Raw genomic sequence first — 14,799 nt, forward strand, 5'->3', positions numbered from 1 at the left:
TGGCCTTCCTCTGGGAGTCACAGGGTGCAGGATGGCCGTGATTCTACCCAAAGTGACCAGAGGCACAGTCCCAAAGAGACACAGCGATCCCTAGTTGGAGGCCAGCGACCACTGCTCCCTCAGCTCCAATAGAGGAATACTGGCACTTTGCTTCCCTGGGAAAGAGCTCAGCTTTGGAGAGTGTGCTTGCAGAAGCCCAACAAAGGAGGGCAATGCAAGGGACACTTGAGCATCAATCAGACAAGTGGCCACTTGGGTCTGGCTGGGCCTTGCACTTCACCGAGTGAGCTGGGAAACAGAGTCACCGTCATTCATGGGCAGAGGTCCAGGAAGGCGTCACCCTTCCCCCTTGAGCTGTGACACCAGCCTTTGTATTGACCCATGTCCCCTCTTCTGGCGGAGTGCCCACTCCACCCCTGTCGATATTCTGGGCATCATGGGGTGACCGTACCTTGCACGGGGGGGTCTCCCCATCTGCCATGCAGCCCACCGGCCAGCCTGACCGCGCAACCAACCCTTCGGAAAACCTGAAGAACCCAGGGGTAGATTTTCTCCAGGGTGGGCAACGGCTTTTAAAATAGAGAAAGAATGCATAACCAGTCCGAGAAGCAAGTGAAAAAAGAAACTTTCCAACATTCACAACAGTCAGTAGTAAATCCGGAGCAGCTGACGGCCTTATATGGGCCTTCTCCCCAGTTCAGGCCCTGGGAGATTCAGCCCGTCAGCAGTATCCATAATCCCAGGCCGCAAACACATTGGGGAACTTTATTTTCTTGGTCCCAGGCCAGCAGCCCTTCTTAACTCCTTGGTGTCCTTCCAGAACCATAGCCACTGACCGAGGGCATCCGGGGACCCCAGGCAGAGGCTGTGGATGTCCTGGTCCACCCTTCCCTGGGACCATTCCTCTTCTTAGGACAAGGTGCCTAAGAGTTTCCAGGGTACGTGGCTTTTGCCCTCAGCGAGTTTGCGGCCTTGGGCGCTTTGTTGCTCTGTGCCCAGTTCTCCCCAGCCTGAGACTGGCAGAGCTCACACACCCACAACCTCTCCAAAACAGAAATATACTGTGCTTGGCAAATGGGGCATCACCGTGATGCTTATATTAGTGAGAATGGCCACCTACAGGACAGAGCGGGACCAAGAGAGAGCCACTGGGGAGCCACGTAGGGTTCCTTTGAACCCCTGATTGGGTATTTGGAGATAAGAAACTGTTGTTGTCAGTGGCAAGCTGGGGCCGGGGCAGGAGGCCAATGTGTCCCCCTGGAGTTGAAGCCCAGAGCCCTGATACGCAGGTGAAAAGAACACTCAGTTTTGTGTATAAAGGACATCCCAGCATATGCTTCTGCTCTACCAAAGGCTTTTCTTCTCCTCTGACCAGGACTATAATGTCAGCCTGAAGAAAGAATCAACAGCCCTTAAGCAAATTAATACAGTAATCCTGGAGAAGGCTCCGTGACAAATAACTTTTTCCATGAGTCAGACAGAAAGCTAACATTCATTTGTTTCGTAAAGGGGAACGCTTTGTCATTTGTCATTGCCAGCCTTTGCTAACAAGCTCAGGATGTAGGCTAGGAGGAGCCTGTCCAGAGGGAAGCCCAGCAGGGACCTTCGAAGAAGCAGCCAAGCCCTCCAGTGGTTCCACGGCTTCTGAGGTGGGGGAGGGGGCCTGTTGCCCAGGAGCCCCCACTGCAGCTTCATGGCCACTGCTGAGGTGCCTGTCAACAGCCCCCCGCCCCGGCAATTGCTTATCTTCCTCCCCAGCCAGAGAGGGTGAAGCCAAGACACCCCCATATTTGCAGCTCTCCAAACAAGATACTACACCAATGACCTTTGTCCTGCAGTCTTCATCTGCTGAGCCCAAAAATGAATATTTACCATTAACCAGCAAGCCCATTAGGAGGAGAATCCATCGCATGCACTCTCTTTCTCTCTCTCCCTCTGCAGAGGGAAGTGCTTTTTCCTTTAGTAGCTCTCCATGCTGCCAGCCCAACTCCCCTGACTTCTGCCAGGGCTGTCCTGGTTTACGAAGCGGGGTCTGGACTTAACAGAAGACATGTCCGTCCACTCCCACTTCGACTCTATTCCATGTGCTTGCAAATCCTTTTGATCTCTTAATACCCCGTGTGTATTCAGCCCTTGCTGTGGAGCTCAAAGGAGTGACCTCATCCTTCGTTGTCTTCCCCCGATGAGATGGGGAGAAACCAGGGCCATTTGACTGCCGTGGCTCGCCTGTGTCCCCATGGCAGGGCCATCCCTCCTGCGGTGCCCGTGCAGTGCATGGGGCCGCGTGGCCAGTCTGAGTCCGGCCCGCCGTCCCCACACTGTCGGACAGCCCAGGAGGCTAGGACTTGACTTGAGGACAAGCTGCATTTGTCCCCATGCCCAGTCTGGGCCGGGCATGCACAGGAACAATGCCCATATTCATACAACGAAGGGGTTTGCCAGTAAACCCACGTGACTTGACATCACGACAGATGTGGGGGGGAAAGGGGAGAGACACAAACGCTCCGTTGTGTGCACTCCACTCAGGGCTGCCCAGGAAGCTCAGCTGCAGGCGGGCTGCACGGTTTGTTGCCTGCAAAGCCTCAGCTCTGGACTAAGAGTGCAGATGGGGGACAGTGAAGTCACTGTAACACCTGCCAAGGTTCTCACTGCACTGTCCCGTTGTGCATTGTGCGGAAACATCACAGACACGCTCTCTCAGCTTCAGCCAGCACTTCGGGGAAGTCTCTCTAGTCCCAGTGAGTAGGGAGGGATCAGCAAGTATAGAAAGATGCACCACTGTGGTTCTGAGTGACGGCCCTCCGACCCTCGTATCACCCAGAATCACGGCAGCCAGCATTTGCTGTGCACCTTTGGATCCTGTCCCTTCAGCTGCACTGCGAGCCCTGAGGTGGGCGTCGTTCGCACTCCCGTCTCACAGATAGAAGGTCGTTGCACAGAGAGAGGCAGTCGATTTCCCAGGGTCACAGAGCTGGCTCTCAAACCCAGACATGCTCTCCCCACATGACAGAAGCCCCTCTCCAGATTGAACAGAAATCGCCTGCAAGACAGGGAGGCACGGGACCTCTCTGCCAGCTTCCCCATGGGGCCTCTGCACGGGGGAGTGGGACAGCTGTGACTTCTCCAGAATAGGACTACCAAGACTGGCCCCTCTGGGCCTTCCCTGGGGGGTGCCGGAAGGAAGGACGAGGACCAGGCTCCACTGTATTCCCCTCCTAGGGTTTTACACCATGTTGGGTCCAGGCAAAAAGTCACTGACCTTCTCACTCAGATTGAGGACTTAGAAAACATGTCCTCACCCTCCCTTTAAAGGAGGATCCTGTTCACCCTACACCTGGAACAAATGATTTGCAACCCTAAGACCTCTTCAGTGTGCTTTAAGGGATGTTTTGAAATTTTCTAGCCACCGGACTCTCATTTTACTGATAAAGATACCAAGACCCAGAGAGGGAACGTGTCTTACCCAAGATCGCACAGCACGTAGTAGCAGAGTCGGGATCAAAGTGGGAGGCCTTCTGACCCCAGGCCTATGTTTTACTCACTAGAGCAAGTACTCATTCCTTGGCCAACACGTGCCCTTGGACTTACTGACCATGCGTGCCTCACTGCCCCCGGAAGCAGGGCAGGGAGGCATCCCTTCTGGGAATGAGGCAGAGCTGGCCCACCCTAAGCACGGCTGTTTGACCACTGCAACCCCTTCCTACCGAAGCCTGCGCTGACACGCTCTTCTGTCCAGGAAAAGCCAGCCCAAGGCTCCTCGCAGTCCCAGGAAGTCAGCCCCAGTCCGGAGGGTCTGTTTTAATTGGTGTGCGTGGGTTCATCTTGCTGGAAACAGCTGACAGACTGGATCGGTTTGTGTCCTGGGTCAAATCTGGGGATTTCTGTGGATCTCTTTGTCACGGTTAGGGGGACATGAGCACCTTCCAGAAAGGCAAGGGTAAGATGGGAGTGAGGGCCTGATGGGGTGGGGTCCTAGAAGACAGACTGGTGGGAAGGAGACTTAAGAGCAGAGATGGAGGAGGCTGTTTTGAAGGATGGGACACTTCTCCCCTGAGGGAGGGGTGATAAGGATGGGGGCACAGCCCAGATTCTTAGGGAGGGGATAAAGGAATTGCAGGACATATCTGGACCTCCACACTATTGACTCCCTGCCTTGCCCTCTGTTCTCTCCCCTCAGGAGTTTATATTCTGATTGGAGCCGGTGCCCTCATGATGTTGGTGGGCTTCCTGGGCTGCTGTGGAGCCGTGCAAGAGTCCCAGTGCATGCTGGGATTGGTGAGTACCCCATCCACTCCCCACAGCCACTCTGACCCCCAGACCCCTGCCCCCAAGATCTCATAGAACACATGCGGTGGGATGGAGTGAAGAGGGTTCCCTAAGGGCTTGAGCTCTCCTCAGCAACTCCACTGTAGGCCCCACCCCAGCCTCCTAGGAGGCAGCCATCTTGTCCTCCTCCCCCAGCAGCAATGCCTTGCTCCTCTTCCTTTCTGGAGCCTCTCTCTCTTATCACTTCCCTTAGGCGACTAAATGCCAGGACTTTGTATTCCCCTTTTTCGAGGACCACGTTTGCTTTTTTTCCCTGAATCCACAGGTACCTTTGCTTTCTCTTATTTTAAGATTTGTTACAGTTTTCTTCAAATTCCACAGTATATTCTCTATTTCCTCAAATCCCTGTGGTTTTTGTGAGTGAGTGATGGTATTTTATCACTGACTCTTCGTTAACACCTTAGAAGTACCAGTTCTGGGGTCAGCTGTGCCCCGTTCTTTCCTCCTGAGGAATCTCTTCCTACCACTGCTTTCACTCCTCACCTTAGCTAAGGCTCACAGTTCCATAAACTTCTCCCCTGTCCCTTCCAGGGTGTTCATTTGTGCCCCCAGATGCCCAACCCACAGAGACTTGCCATTCTTCCTTGGTCTCCGGAATACCCTTTGGTTGCTCTCATTGCCTGTCTGGGATTTCTCCTCATCCTATCCCTTCTTTGTCTTCTAGTTCTTCGGCTTCCTCTTGGTGATATTTGCCATTGAGATAGCTGCGGCCATCTGGGGATATTCCCACAAAGATGAGGTAGGTTTCTCCCATAAGATCTCTTGGGAGTAATACATGTTTGGGAATTTGGGAGTAGGAATGATGAGGGCGGACAGGTGTCCCAGTTGGTCACTTCGGTCAGCTTTCAGCCATCGCGCATGCCTCTTATTTCACCACACTCCCCTGTGCCCATCAGAATGTGATCTCCTCCAGGGAAGGGGATGTGAGTGTCCTGCCAGCCACTCCGTCCAGTTCCGTGGATGGTGCTGGCACATAATAGATGTTCAGGAAATACTCACTGGGTCCGTGTATGTATATGTGTGTCTCGCACATCAGCAGCCCTGCCCCCATCTCCTCTGGAAAGATGGCTTAGGAAAACAAGACTTTGTGTGGGCTGGACCCACTACCACCCCTGCCCCTTCACCTAGTCTCTGAATATGTGCCTCCATGAGCTGAGTGCTGTCCAGACCCCACGTGAGTCCAGAGGTGTGCAAGCCGTGGGCCCCCCTTGAAGCAGCTGCCACCTGGGTGAAGGATATGCATGATAAGTGTCATAGAAGTCATTTATATCTAGAAGTTCCAAGGAGTTGGAGAAGGTAGCATGCCAAAGGGAACTCTCTTCTGGCTTCATGGAGAAGCGGGCATCAACACAAGCCTTGGATGAGAGAAAGGATTTCAGGAGGAAAGTTGGTGGGAGACTGAGTACTTTATTTTATTTTTTTTTATGATGTTTCTTTATGTATTTATTTGAGAGAGAGAGAGAGAAAGCAAGCCTGGGCGGGGCAGGGGTGGCAGAGGGAGAGGGAAAAGCAGACTCCCCACTGAGCTGGGAGCCCAACATGGGGCTCAATCCCAGGACCCTGGGACCATGACCTGAGCTGAAGGCAGCCACTTAACAGACTGAGCCATCCAGGTGCCCCTGAAGACTTTCCTTTAAAGATAGCTGAACATGGGCTCCCACAGGGAGCCACTAAAGAGTTGTGGGCCAGGATGGGCCACATCAGAACAGTGTTTTAGGAAGAGCTTTCTTGGCTTGTTCAGCAGCAGTAAGTGCAGGGAGACTGGATGCTGGGACCCTGTTTAAAGAGAGAAAAAAATAAAAGAGAGATTTAACTGTCCAGATATAAATGCTGCAACCATGAAAATAGGAAGGGATGCTAGCGGAAGCTGCTGAAGGAGAGATTCTGGATGTTGGTCAGGGCAAGAGATGGGCGTTTGTTAAACTAGGGTGTACCCCGGTGCAGAAGGAGAATAATTGTCCTTCATATTATAGTTGCTAATACTTATGCCAAATTTACTCTGTACCAGACACCGTGCTAAGGCCTTAACATGCAGTATCTCCTGTAAATCCTCACCATAACCTCTGAGGCATAAACTCCTATAATCTCCATCCTACATACACAGAAAAGGAGGTACAGAGAGGTTTGGTAATTTGCCAGAAGTCACACAGCCTCTAAGTGATGAAGAAACAAAGGGAAGCCTGAGGAGCTAGCCTGGTCAGGAGTAGGATGTTGTTGTTACTGTTCTGTAGACTGGGGAGAGTCCATTTTGTTCACAAGTAGAAGGGAAGGAGCCAAGTTGGGTGGAAGGGACCGGCCAAAGGTACAAGAGAAGAAGGGTAAAATGGCTGGAGTGGGTTCCTAGGGATGTGGGAGGAGACGAGAAGGGCCCTGGAGGCCCTGGGAGAGGCAGGACCAGTCCGGTAGCTTCAGTCTGCTCAGGGACATTCTCTGAGCACAGGAATCTGTTGTCTGAGCAGGAACAAGATCAAACAGGTGACATTTGTCCAAGAAAATACCCTTTCTGCCCCTCTCTTTTCTGCCCATCCCAGGTGATTAAGGAAGTCCAGGAGTTTTACAAGGACACCTACAACAAGCTGAAGTCCAAGGACGAGCCCCAGCGGGACACCTTGAAAGCCATCCATTATGCGGTACGTCACCCCCGCAAAAGCTCCTTGGGCACGCGTGTGCGCACAGGGGCCTGAGCACACCATACCCGGCATCTGTATTCTGGTGGTCTGCATTGTTCGTCTCTCTCACCCATCCCTGCCCTTCCCTCTGCAGCTGAACTGCTGTGGTCTGGTTGGTGGAGTGGAACAGTTTATCTCCGACATCTGCCCCGAGAAGGATGTTCTGTCAACCATCACAGTGAAGGTAAACTCGTGTGCCCCCGCCGGCTGCTCTGGACCAATCCCACCAGGGTTGACCTGAAATCCTGCCCTCTCCTCCTGGGAGGAGTTCTCCTCCTATGCAAGGGCCCCTCAGTGGGTCCATCTCTTTTCTCCCCTCCCCCAGGCCTCTGCTTCCTCAAGGGCAGCAGAACAAGGACCAGACCAGGGAAATAATGAAGTATTTAGATGTGCCAACAGTTCATGATTGGAAGCTGGACCTAATGTCCAAACTTCAGAATAATCAGAAGTAACCCAACGGCCTGATGGGAACTAGACCCCAAAGCAGGGGCTTACCCTTCTTCCTTCCCTTATTTCTTACCCAGACTTTAGGGACCCACCTCCATATCCCTAGGGTCTCACTTCCATCCACCAGCCAGGACACCTGGGCACTCCTGTCCCCAGTCCTTTCTGGGACCCCCAGCGTTCCTGGTGTGAGACAGGTGCTATGGGAGGGAGGAGGTACACTGGAGGAGGGATTGCGTGTGACCTGAGTCCTGGTTTGCCCCCCTCAGCCCTGCCCTGAGGCCATAAAAGAGGTCTTCCACAACAAATTCCACATCATCGGCGCGGTGGGCATCGGGATTGCGGTCGTGATGGTGAGTATTGAGGACACCGGGAGGGAACGATTGTCTTAGTGGTTAACATCCGTGAAGCACACACTCTGGCCAGGGAGTGTGTTAACTCATCAATTACTTTATCAACTAATTTAATCCTCACCATACCTATGAGTGTGAGCTGTTGGTATGCCCCTTGCACAGACTAGGGAGTGGAGAGACAGGTTGAGTTGATGTGTGAAGCATCTGGGATTTGAGCTCCGTACGTATCTCTCCAGTACGTGTTGGCTTACCATCAAGGTTCAGGAGTAAGTGTAAGGTGATGCCAGTGCTGCTGGTCCACAGACCACACTCTGAGTAGCAAGGGTGTGGGTCACCCAGACCTGTTAGTTAGCCTGGGATAATCTTCAGGACATGTTTTTGTTATGGACCTGCTTTGCTTTTCCCCAAGAAAGTAGTTCAGTAGAAGTTACATGGATGGGAATTGCTTCTCACACACACACACACACACACACACACACACACACCATAGTCTGAAAGGCATCCAAAGGTGGACAGCCAGAAGGAAGATTCCAGGCTTCAGATAATCTACTGTCCTGCTAATCAGCACTCTCAGAAACCATTAAAGGGCAACCAGGATTCCCTGCAGTCACCCCCTCTTGCCCCAAAAGGGAGTAGTAAGAACCATGTAAGGGACTTAGCCCTCCTCTCCCCCTAAGACTATCCCAGAAGTGAGAATTCTTCCTTCTTAGTGGTTATTTACACCTAAGAAAGGCTTGAGGCCACTTTCAGTAAAAACCATAACAGTACTCTTAAAATGAATATAAAACAGAGACACACACATAGGTGGAAAATCAGTACAAGCCTGTGTGATCATGGAATATCTGCCCTTGAGCATTAAATTGAGCTCTGAGCTTATTTGTCATGCTCTGGAAGTTTCCTCAGGGAAGTGGCTTGTGCCGTTTACATGAGCAAGTCACCACAGACCTGCAGAACCCCAGCAGTCAGTGACTCTTCCCGTTACCCAGCCCCCATCTCTCCTTCGGCACCCCTCAGCGTGCCTGGCCCTGTGGTCACTATCCTTGTTTGTCTTGGCCCGGATGACTCATGTCTTTCCCTCTCCCTCACCCTTCCCTCGGCAAAGCCGCCCTGTCCTCATGTTCCCTTCTGTCTTCTAGATATTTGGCATGATCTTCAGTATGGTCCTGTGCTGTGCCATCCGCAGGAGCCGAGAGATGGTCTAGAGTCAGCTTGCACCCCTGAGCAGGAAAGTCCAGTCCTGAGATTGTCGGTTATTTCTTGGGGTTCTGTTTTTAGCTTTGGGGGTTTTTTTTTGTTTTGTTTTATTTTGTTTTGGGGGGTTTTTTGGTGTTGTCTTTTTCTGGTTTTTTGACCTCTTTTTTTTTTTGCCACTAACCTTAGTATTCATTTCTGCATTTCTAAACAAAAAGTTATTCCATGTTTGTCTTTTTAATGCTTTATTCAATATTGGAATTCGTAGTTGAGAGATTTGGGGATTTGGTTTGCTTTGGTTTATATTTTGTTGTTGTTGTTTGTTTTGCTTATTATGTTAAGCAGAAATCCTGCAATGAAAGGTACTATATTTGCTAGACTCTAGACAAAAGATATTGTACATAAAGAGAATTTTTTTTCTTTAAACAGATAAAAAAATGTCTATCATACTTAATCAGGTTGTAACTTATGTTGAAGACAATTTGATACGTAATAAATGATGACGATATCCTGGACCAGTTTTTGGTTTTTGTTTCCTGTATATTTTTAAAGCTGTTTGTTTTTCAGATGTCTTCTAACCTCATTTATTTGAGAATTAGGTTAGAAAGTTGGTCTCCCTACTTGACTATGAAGAAAGCAAGACAGGAAGGGATTTTGATCCCACATCACACAGTTGTTATTAGAGTCGCACCAGAACCTAGCCCATGTCTCTTTCTTGTATCATAGGTTGTATGTCGGGAAGATAGCAGTAAATGTGACCTCCCTGTTGGCGGGGGACTTAGTTTTCTTCACTGCTCTACCCCCAACACCTAGAACCTACTGTCTCTGGTGTGTAGTAGGTGCTCAATAAATATTTGTTGGCAACTAATATTTGTTAATAAATGAGGGCATTTGATCAGGAGGCAGAATATTAAATGTTAAATATTATATATATTATAAATTACATTTTATATATGAGAGAGAGAGAGAGAGAGAAGAGTGTGTGTGTGTATTTGCTACATGGATTTGACCTTGTACGATCATTAGAGTTGTTTGCGTAGTCTCTTTAAGACCATTGGCTTTAAAAGAAAAAAAAAGAAGACCATTGGCTTTGCATCAGACATAGGAACTTGAAGCCTTGAGGTCAGGAGGCAGACAGGAAGGACACCTGGATGTCCTTGGGGAGAGCAAGAACAGGCCAGAACTCAAACAGGAGCTTGAGAAGACAGCTCTGTGTCAGTTCTTGTTCCTCTGATGGGGGTGTGGGTCCTGCAGAGGCTAGCACTCTGTGTTAGAGCTAAACACGGGCCAGGAGCTGGAGGAGCTGACATGAGCCAGCAAAATAAGCAACAGTTTTGTGTGAGCTGCAAAATGTCTCATTACCTTTCAGGCCTCCCATGTGAGGAGGGGGAAAACCCAGGGTTAGCGTGCTTGCATCTCATTGCTATTCTGTGGCCCCAGGAGCCGCATTAATCCGAGCATTTGAGGGCTAATTGTACTGTTTCTTTTTTTTTTTTTTTTTTTTTTTTTTTTTTTAAAGATTTTATTTATTTATTTGACAGAGAGATCACAATCAGGCAGAGAGGCAGACAGAGAGAGAGGAGGAAGCAGGCTCCCTGCTGAGCAGAGAGCCGGATGCGGGGCTTGATCCCAGGACTCTGAGATCATGACCCGAGCCGAAGGCAGCGGCTTAACCCACTGAGCCACCCAGGCGCCCCTAATTGTACTGTTTCAATGTGGAAATAGCAGGTCAACTCTTCTTTCTATGAAAATGTGAATGAGCCCATCTTAAGTCAGCATCATAATCCCTGGTTAATTCTAATATCTGCCCTGTTGGTGACTGCCAGCTCCCTCTAGGTAAGCAGGTTCCATCTACACACTTTCCACTCTGCTCGCTCTGCTGAAGAGTAAGGTGAGGTCAGAGTATAACAGATTTGCTACTACTTAAATTGAGGAATACCTCGGCATTATACCCTGTCTTCTCAGTTTGTCATAAATAATGGGTCAACTGGCTAGCTTAAGTGAAAGCTTAAGAACACAAGTAGTGTCTCCTGGAACCCAAGAATGGAAACACAGTTGAGCCATAGGAAGTTTCTGGAACCATGGACTAGGAACTCCTGCATGCTATGCCTTCTGAGTGCTGTGGTCTACTACTCCCCAAAGAGGACCAACTTGTCTCTGCTACTCCGTCCACATGGATGCAAAGAGAGCTGGTGTTCAACCCCCAGGTTTATTCAGACAACCTCCAGTAGCCTCACTTGACATTTCAGGAAAGAAAATCTGCCCCAGTTTTCAGTGCAGTAACTATCCCTGACTTCAGTGGAGGGGTACATGTAGTAAAGACTCATCCATCCATCTCACCTGTAGACTGAACCTAAGATCAGAAGCGGAGGGGATCACTGAGAGCTGGCAGACCCCAGAAGGGAGGCCAGCTCATCCACGCTGTGCCCAGTCCAGCCCAATAAAGCTCGCCCTGACTCCTGGTGGATGGGTCTAGTTGAAAGTCTACAACTAAGGCAAAACCAAGATCAGCCAATGCTCTCAGGGCCTGAAGGGCTTTTGGAAAAAAGTCCTCAGGAAGTTATAGGTCACAAAAAGGCAGTAATAGGTATGGGTCCAGAAAGAACCTCCTTGGGCAGAAGAGGAAGGGAAACACAGCTGGATGTGTCAGCCTCTTGGTTCAACTGGGAAAGGCAGAGCAGGGGCAGCAAATTTGAATATAAACAAATGGATAGTAAAGGTTATTACAGGTTATTACTTTACCTGGTGCCCTTCAAGGACTGAGAGTGCTTTAATATCCCCAAACTCCACGCCTTCTACTGTGGAGCTGAGTGGCGCAAGGGTGGAGGCAAGACCACAGGTATCAGGCACTCTTCCCATGCTTCGCCATTTCCTCAGCGAAGGAGTCTGAACTAGCGCATCAGGACACTCCCAAAGGGCAGCGTATTTTTGTTTCACTGAAAATGAAGGATCTCCTGAGCCGCGTGGGGCACAGGATGGAGTAGTCTGGGTGGTCTTCCAGCACAATCAGAATCCATAGCTGGGTGAACACTCCCATACAAGAGGATAGATCCACTGGTGGGCTTGGGGTTGGGGAGACCCTGCTTTGCCCTTTCTGGTCAGTGTTTTAAATAATTTGGAATATTATGAAATATTACAGGTTTCACAAAAGCTCTGAGGAATACCCAGTAATGTGAGTAACACAATTAGGAGTTCAAAGAGATCTCAGGATTTGGAATAATGGATTATGGACACCCAAAGGATATATCTTATGAGGAATAATAATAAGTAAGTGAAATCAAGCAGTCTACAATAATATGTTAAACACAGTTCTTCATCCCGTAACACTTCTACTGAAGAAGAAGTTAAGTGCGTGTTTGGGCTGGCTAGGTAATAGGTTTTTCTCTCATGCATTAAGTCTGGAGACAACTACAGGTGTTGATTCAGCAGCTAAACACTCACAAAGATGGCATCTCTGTGATTCTCTTGGCTTTCCTCTGTCACAAGGTAGCTGCCATGGCTCCAACCATCTCTACATTCACAGCAGGAAGTAGAAGGGCAAATCCTTGCTACAAGTATCCCATTTATCTAAAATGCAAAAGCTTGGGGTACCTGGGTGGCTCAGTGGGTTGGGCCTCTGCCTTCAGCTCAGGTCATGATCCCAGGTCCTGGTATCAAGCCCCACATCAGGCTCTCTGCTCAGCAGGAGCCTTCCTCCTCTCTCTCTCTCTCTCTCTCTGCCTGTCTCTCTGCCTACTTGTGATCTCTGTCTGTCAAATAAATAAATAAGATCTTTAGATTAATTAATTAATTAATTAAAAAAATAAAATGCAAAATCTTCCCCCAAAAGCTCAGAAGCTAACTTCCATTCATGCATCATTGACCAAAATCTGTCACATGAGTACTCAGCGACAAGGGTGGCTGAGAAATGAGTATGTAATTATGCCAAACTACAAAGAAGATGGGAAAGGGTCAAATGCGTTATGGGTATTTCATTCCATTTTTAAAAAGTTAGAAGATTCCGGGGCACCTGGGTGGCTCAGTGGGTTAAGCCCCTGTCTTTGGCTCCGGTCATGATCTCAGGGTCCTGGGATCGAGCCCCACATCAGGCTCTCTGCTCAAAAGGGATCCTGCTTCCCCCTCTCTCTGCCTGCTTCTCTGCTTGCTTGTGATCTCGCTCTGTCAAATAAATAAATAAAATATATTTTTTTTAAAGTTAGAAGATTCCATTTTAAAGAAGAAGCTCAGTATTTGCCCCCAGAACATACAATTAATATATTGGATACAGATTTGAATCCAATTCTATTTTTCTCCAGTCTTACTGCACATCTCACATAGTGGTGCCTCCAGGATTAATAATACCACAGGAAGAAATTTAATAGGAACATACTGGAATCACTTGATTGGAAGAACTCATTACATAAATGCAGGATGGAGAAATAACTTCATTTGAAAAAAAGGACAAAGAAATGTAGCTTACCACAAACTTAAAAGAAGCCAAAACTATGAGGTGAGGCTGTTAGAGGTTCCATCCAGAGACGTAGGTGTCTGGATGGAGGGAGATAATAAAGCTACCACAGATGAAGCAGTCAGGCCCTAGGACAGTATGGTGCTCCACTCTGGGGCCTGTCCTCAAAAAGTAAGGGAGCCAACTAAAAGACCTAGAGATAGGAGAGACCTTGGGGAGGGATTGAAACCATGTCATCCCAAAGGAGAGTGAAGGACCAAAGGATTCTAACCTGGGTGAGGTGGGGGGAACCAACACACAACAATCTTGGTTTCCAAATATCTAAAGAGCTGTAGGGTAGACCAGGGACATATGTGGTCCCAGAGACCGCAATGAAAACTCATGGCAGAAATAACAGGGAACAGATGTTGGCTTAAAACAAGGAAAACTCCGGGCGCCTGGGTGGCTCAGTGGGTTAAGCCGCTGCCTTCGGCTCAGGTCATGATCTCAGGGTCCTGGGATCGAGTCCCGCATCGGGCTCTCTGCTCAGCAGGGAGCCTGCTTCCTCCTCTCTCTCTCTGCTTGCCTCTCTGTCTACTTGTGATCTCTCTCTGTCAAATAAATAAATAAAATGTAAAAAAAAAAAAACAAAACAAGGAAAACTCCTTGGAACCTGGGGCTATTGAACAGAGTGGTGGGCCCCAGAGTATGAAGGAGGCTCCAGGAGAATCTGGAGATGGGGTATGCCAATCCCTGCACCAATGGGGCGTTGAAAACCCCGACATCCCTCCCATCTCTAAAATCATATAGAGATGTACGTCTCCAAGCAAATACTCAGTGTTGGGGTGGAAGAACTTTCTCTGCTGTTCAAGGTCCTTCCAGTTGGACTAAGAATCAAATTGACAGGAGGCAGATTAACAGTAGAAAGCCATATTTAAGAGCATACATACAGGGAATCCACACAGACATGGAAATTCCAAAGATAGGCAACATGATACTTATATAAGCTAAAGAGGGGGGTAAAGATATGAGGATACAAAGGGTTTCAAGGAAGACCAGGAAGGTGAAAAGAGATGCTTGCAAAACAAAGGTTGCCCTATTTTGCAGATAAATGTCTTAGGTAACACGGAATCTTTGTTAATAGCTCTCTTCCTGGTACAAGCAGGCAGTTGAGGGGGGAGGTAGAGAACTTTTCCTGAATGTGCTGGGTTTTGATGGCTTTTAATTCAAAATAATGTTTATACTAAAGTGGCCCATCTTGGGGTACCTGCTCTTGGTCCTTCCATCAGGAAGCCAGTGCTCTCTCTATATATGTGTTTTCCTTTTCATTATCGGGGGAGAGGGGTGAGAGTGAGGAGAGGACCTCTAATAAAGGTTAAAGTAATAGGAA

The 14,799-nt window shown here is 48.9% G+C and overlaps 1 protein-coding gene across 1 annotated transcript in view; it reads left to right on the forward strand.

The window, feature by feature from the left end:
• CD9 (CD9 molecule) overlaps window positions 1–9,498 on the forward strand; it is a 33,027-nt gene extending 23,529 nt beyond the window's left edge. Inside the window, exons 3-8 of the mRNA XM_047742114.1 lie at window positions 4,178–4,275; window positions 4,991–5,065; window positions 6,858–6,956; window positions 7,090–7,179; window positions 7,709–7,792; window positions 8,929–9,498. Of these exons, the coding sequence (XP_047598070.1) occupies window positions 4,178–4,275; window positions 4,991–5,065; window positions 6,858–6,956; window positions 7,090–7,179; window positions 7,709–7,792; window positions 8,929–8,994 (512 nt within the window). The 3' untranslated portion in view covers window positions 8,995–9,498. The remainder of the gene's footprint in view (window positions 1–4,177; window positions 4,276–4,990; window positions 5,066–6,857; window positions 6,957–7,089; window positions 7,180–7,708; window positions 7,793–8,928) is intronic.
• The last annotated feature ends 5,301 nt before the right edge of the window (window positions 9,499–14,799 follow it).

Source organism: Lutra lutra, chromosome 8 (genome assembly GCF_902655055.1).
Source record: "Lutra lutra chromosome 8, mLutLut1.2, whole genome shotgun sequence".
In the NCBI taxonomy this organism is placed as follows: domain Eukaryota; kingdom Metazoa; phylum Chordata; class Mammalia; order Carnivora; family Mustelidae; genus Lutra; species Lutra lutra.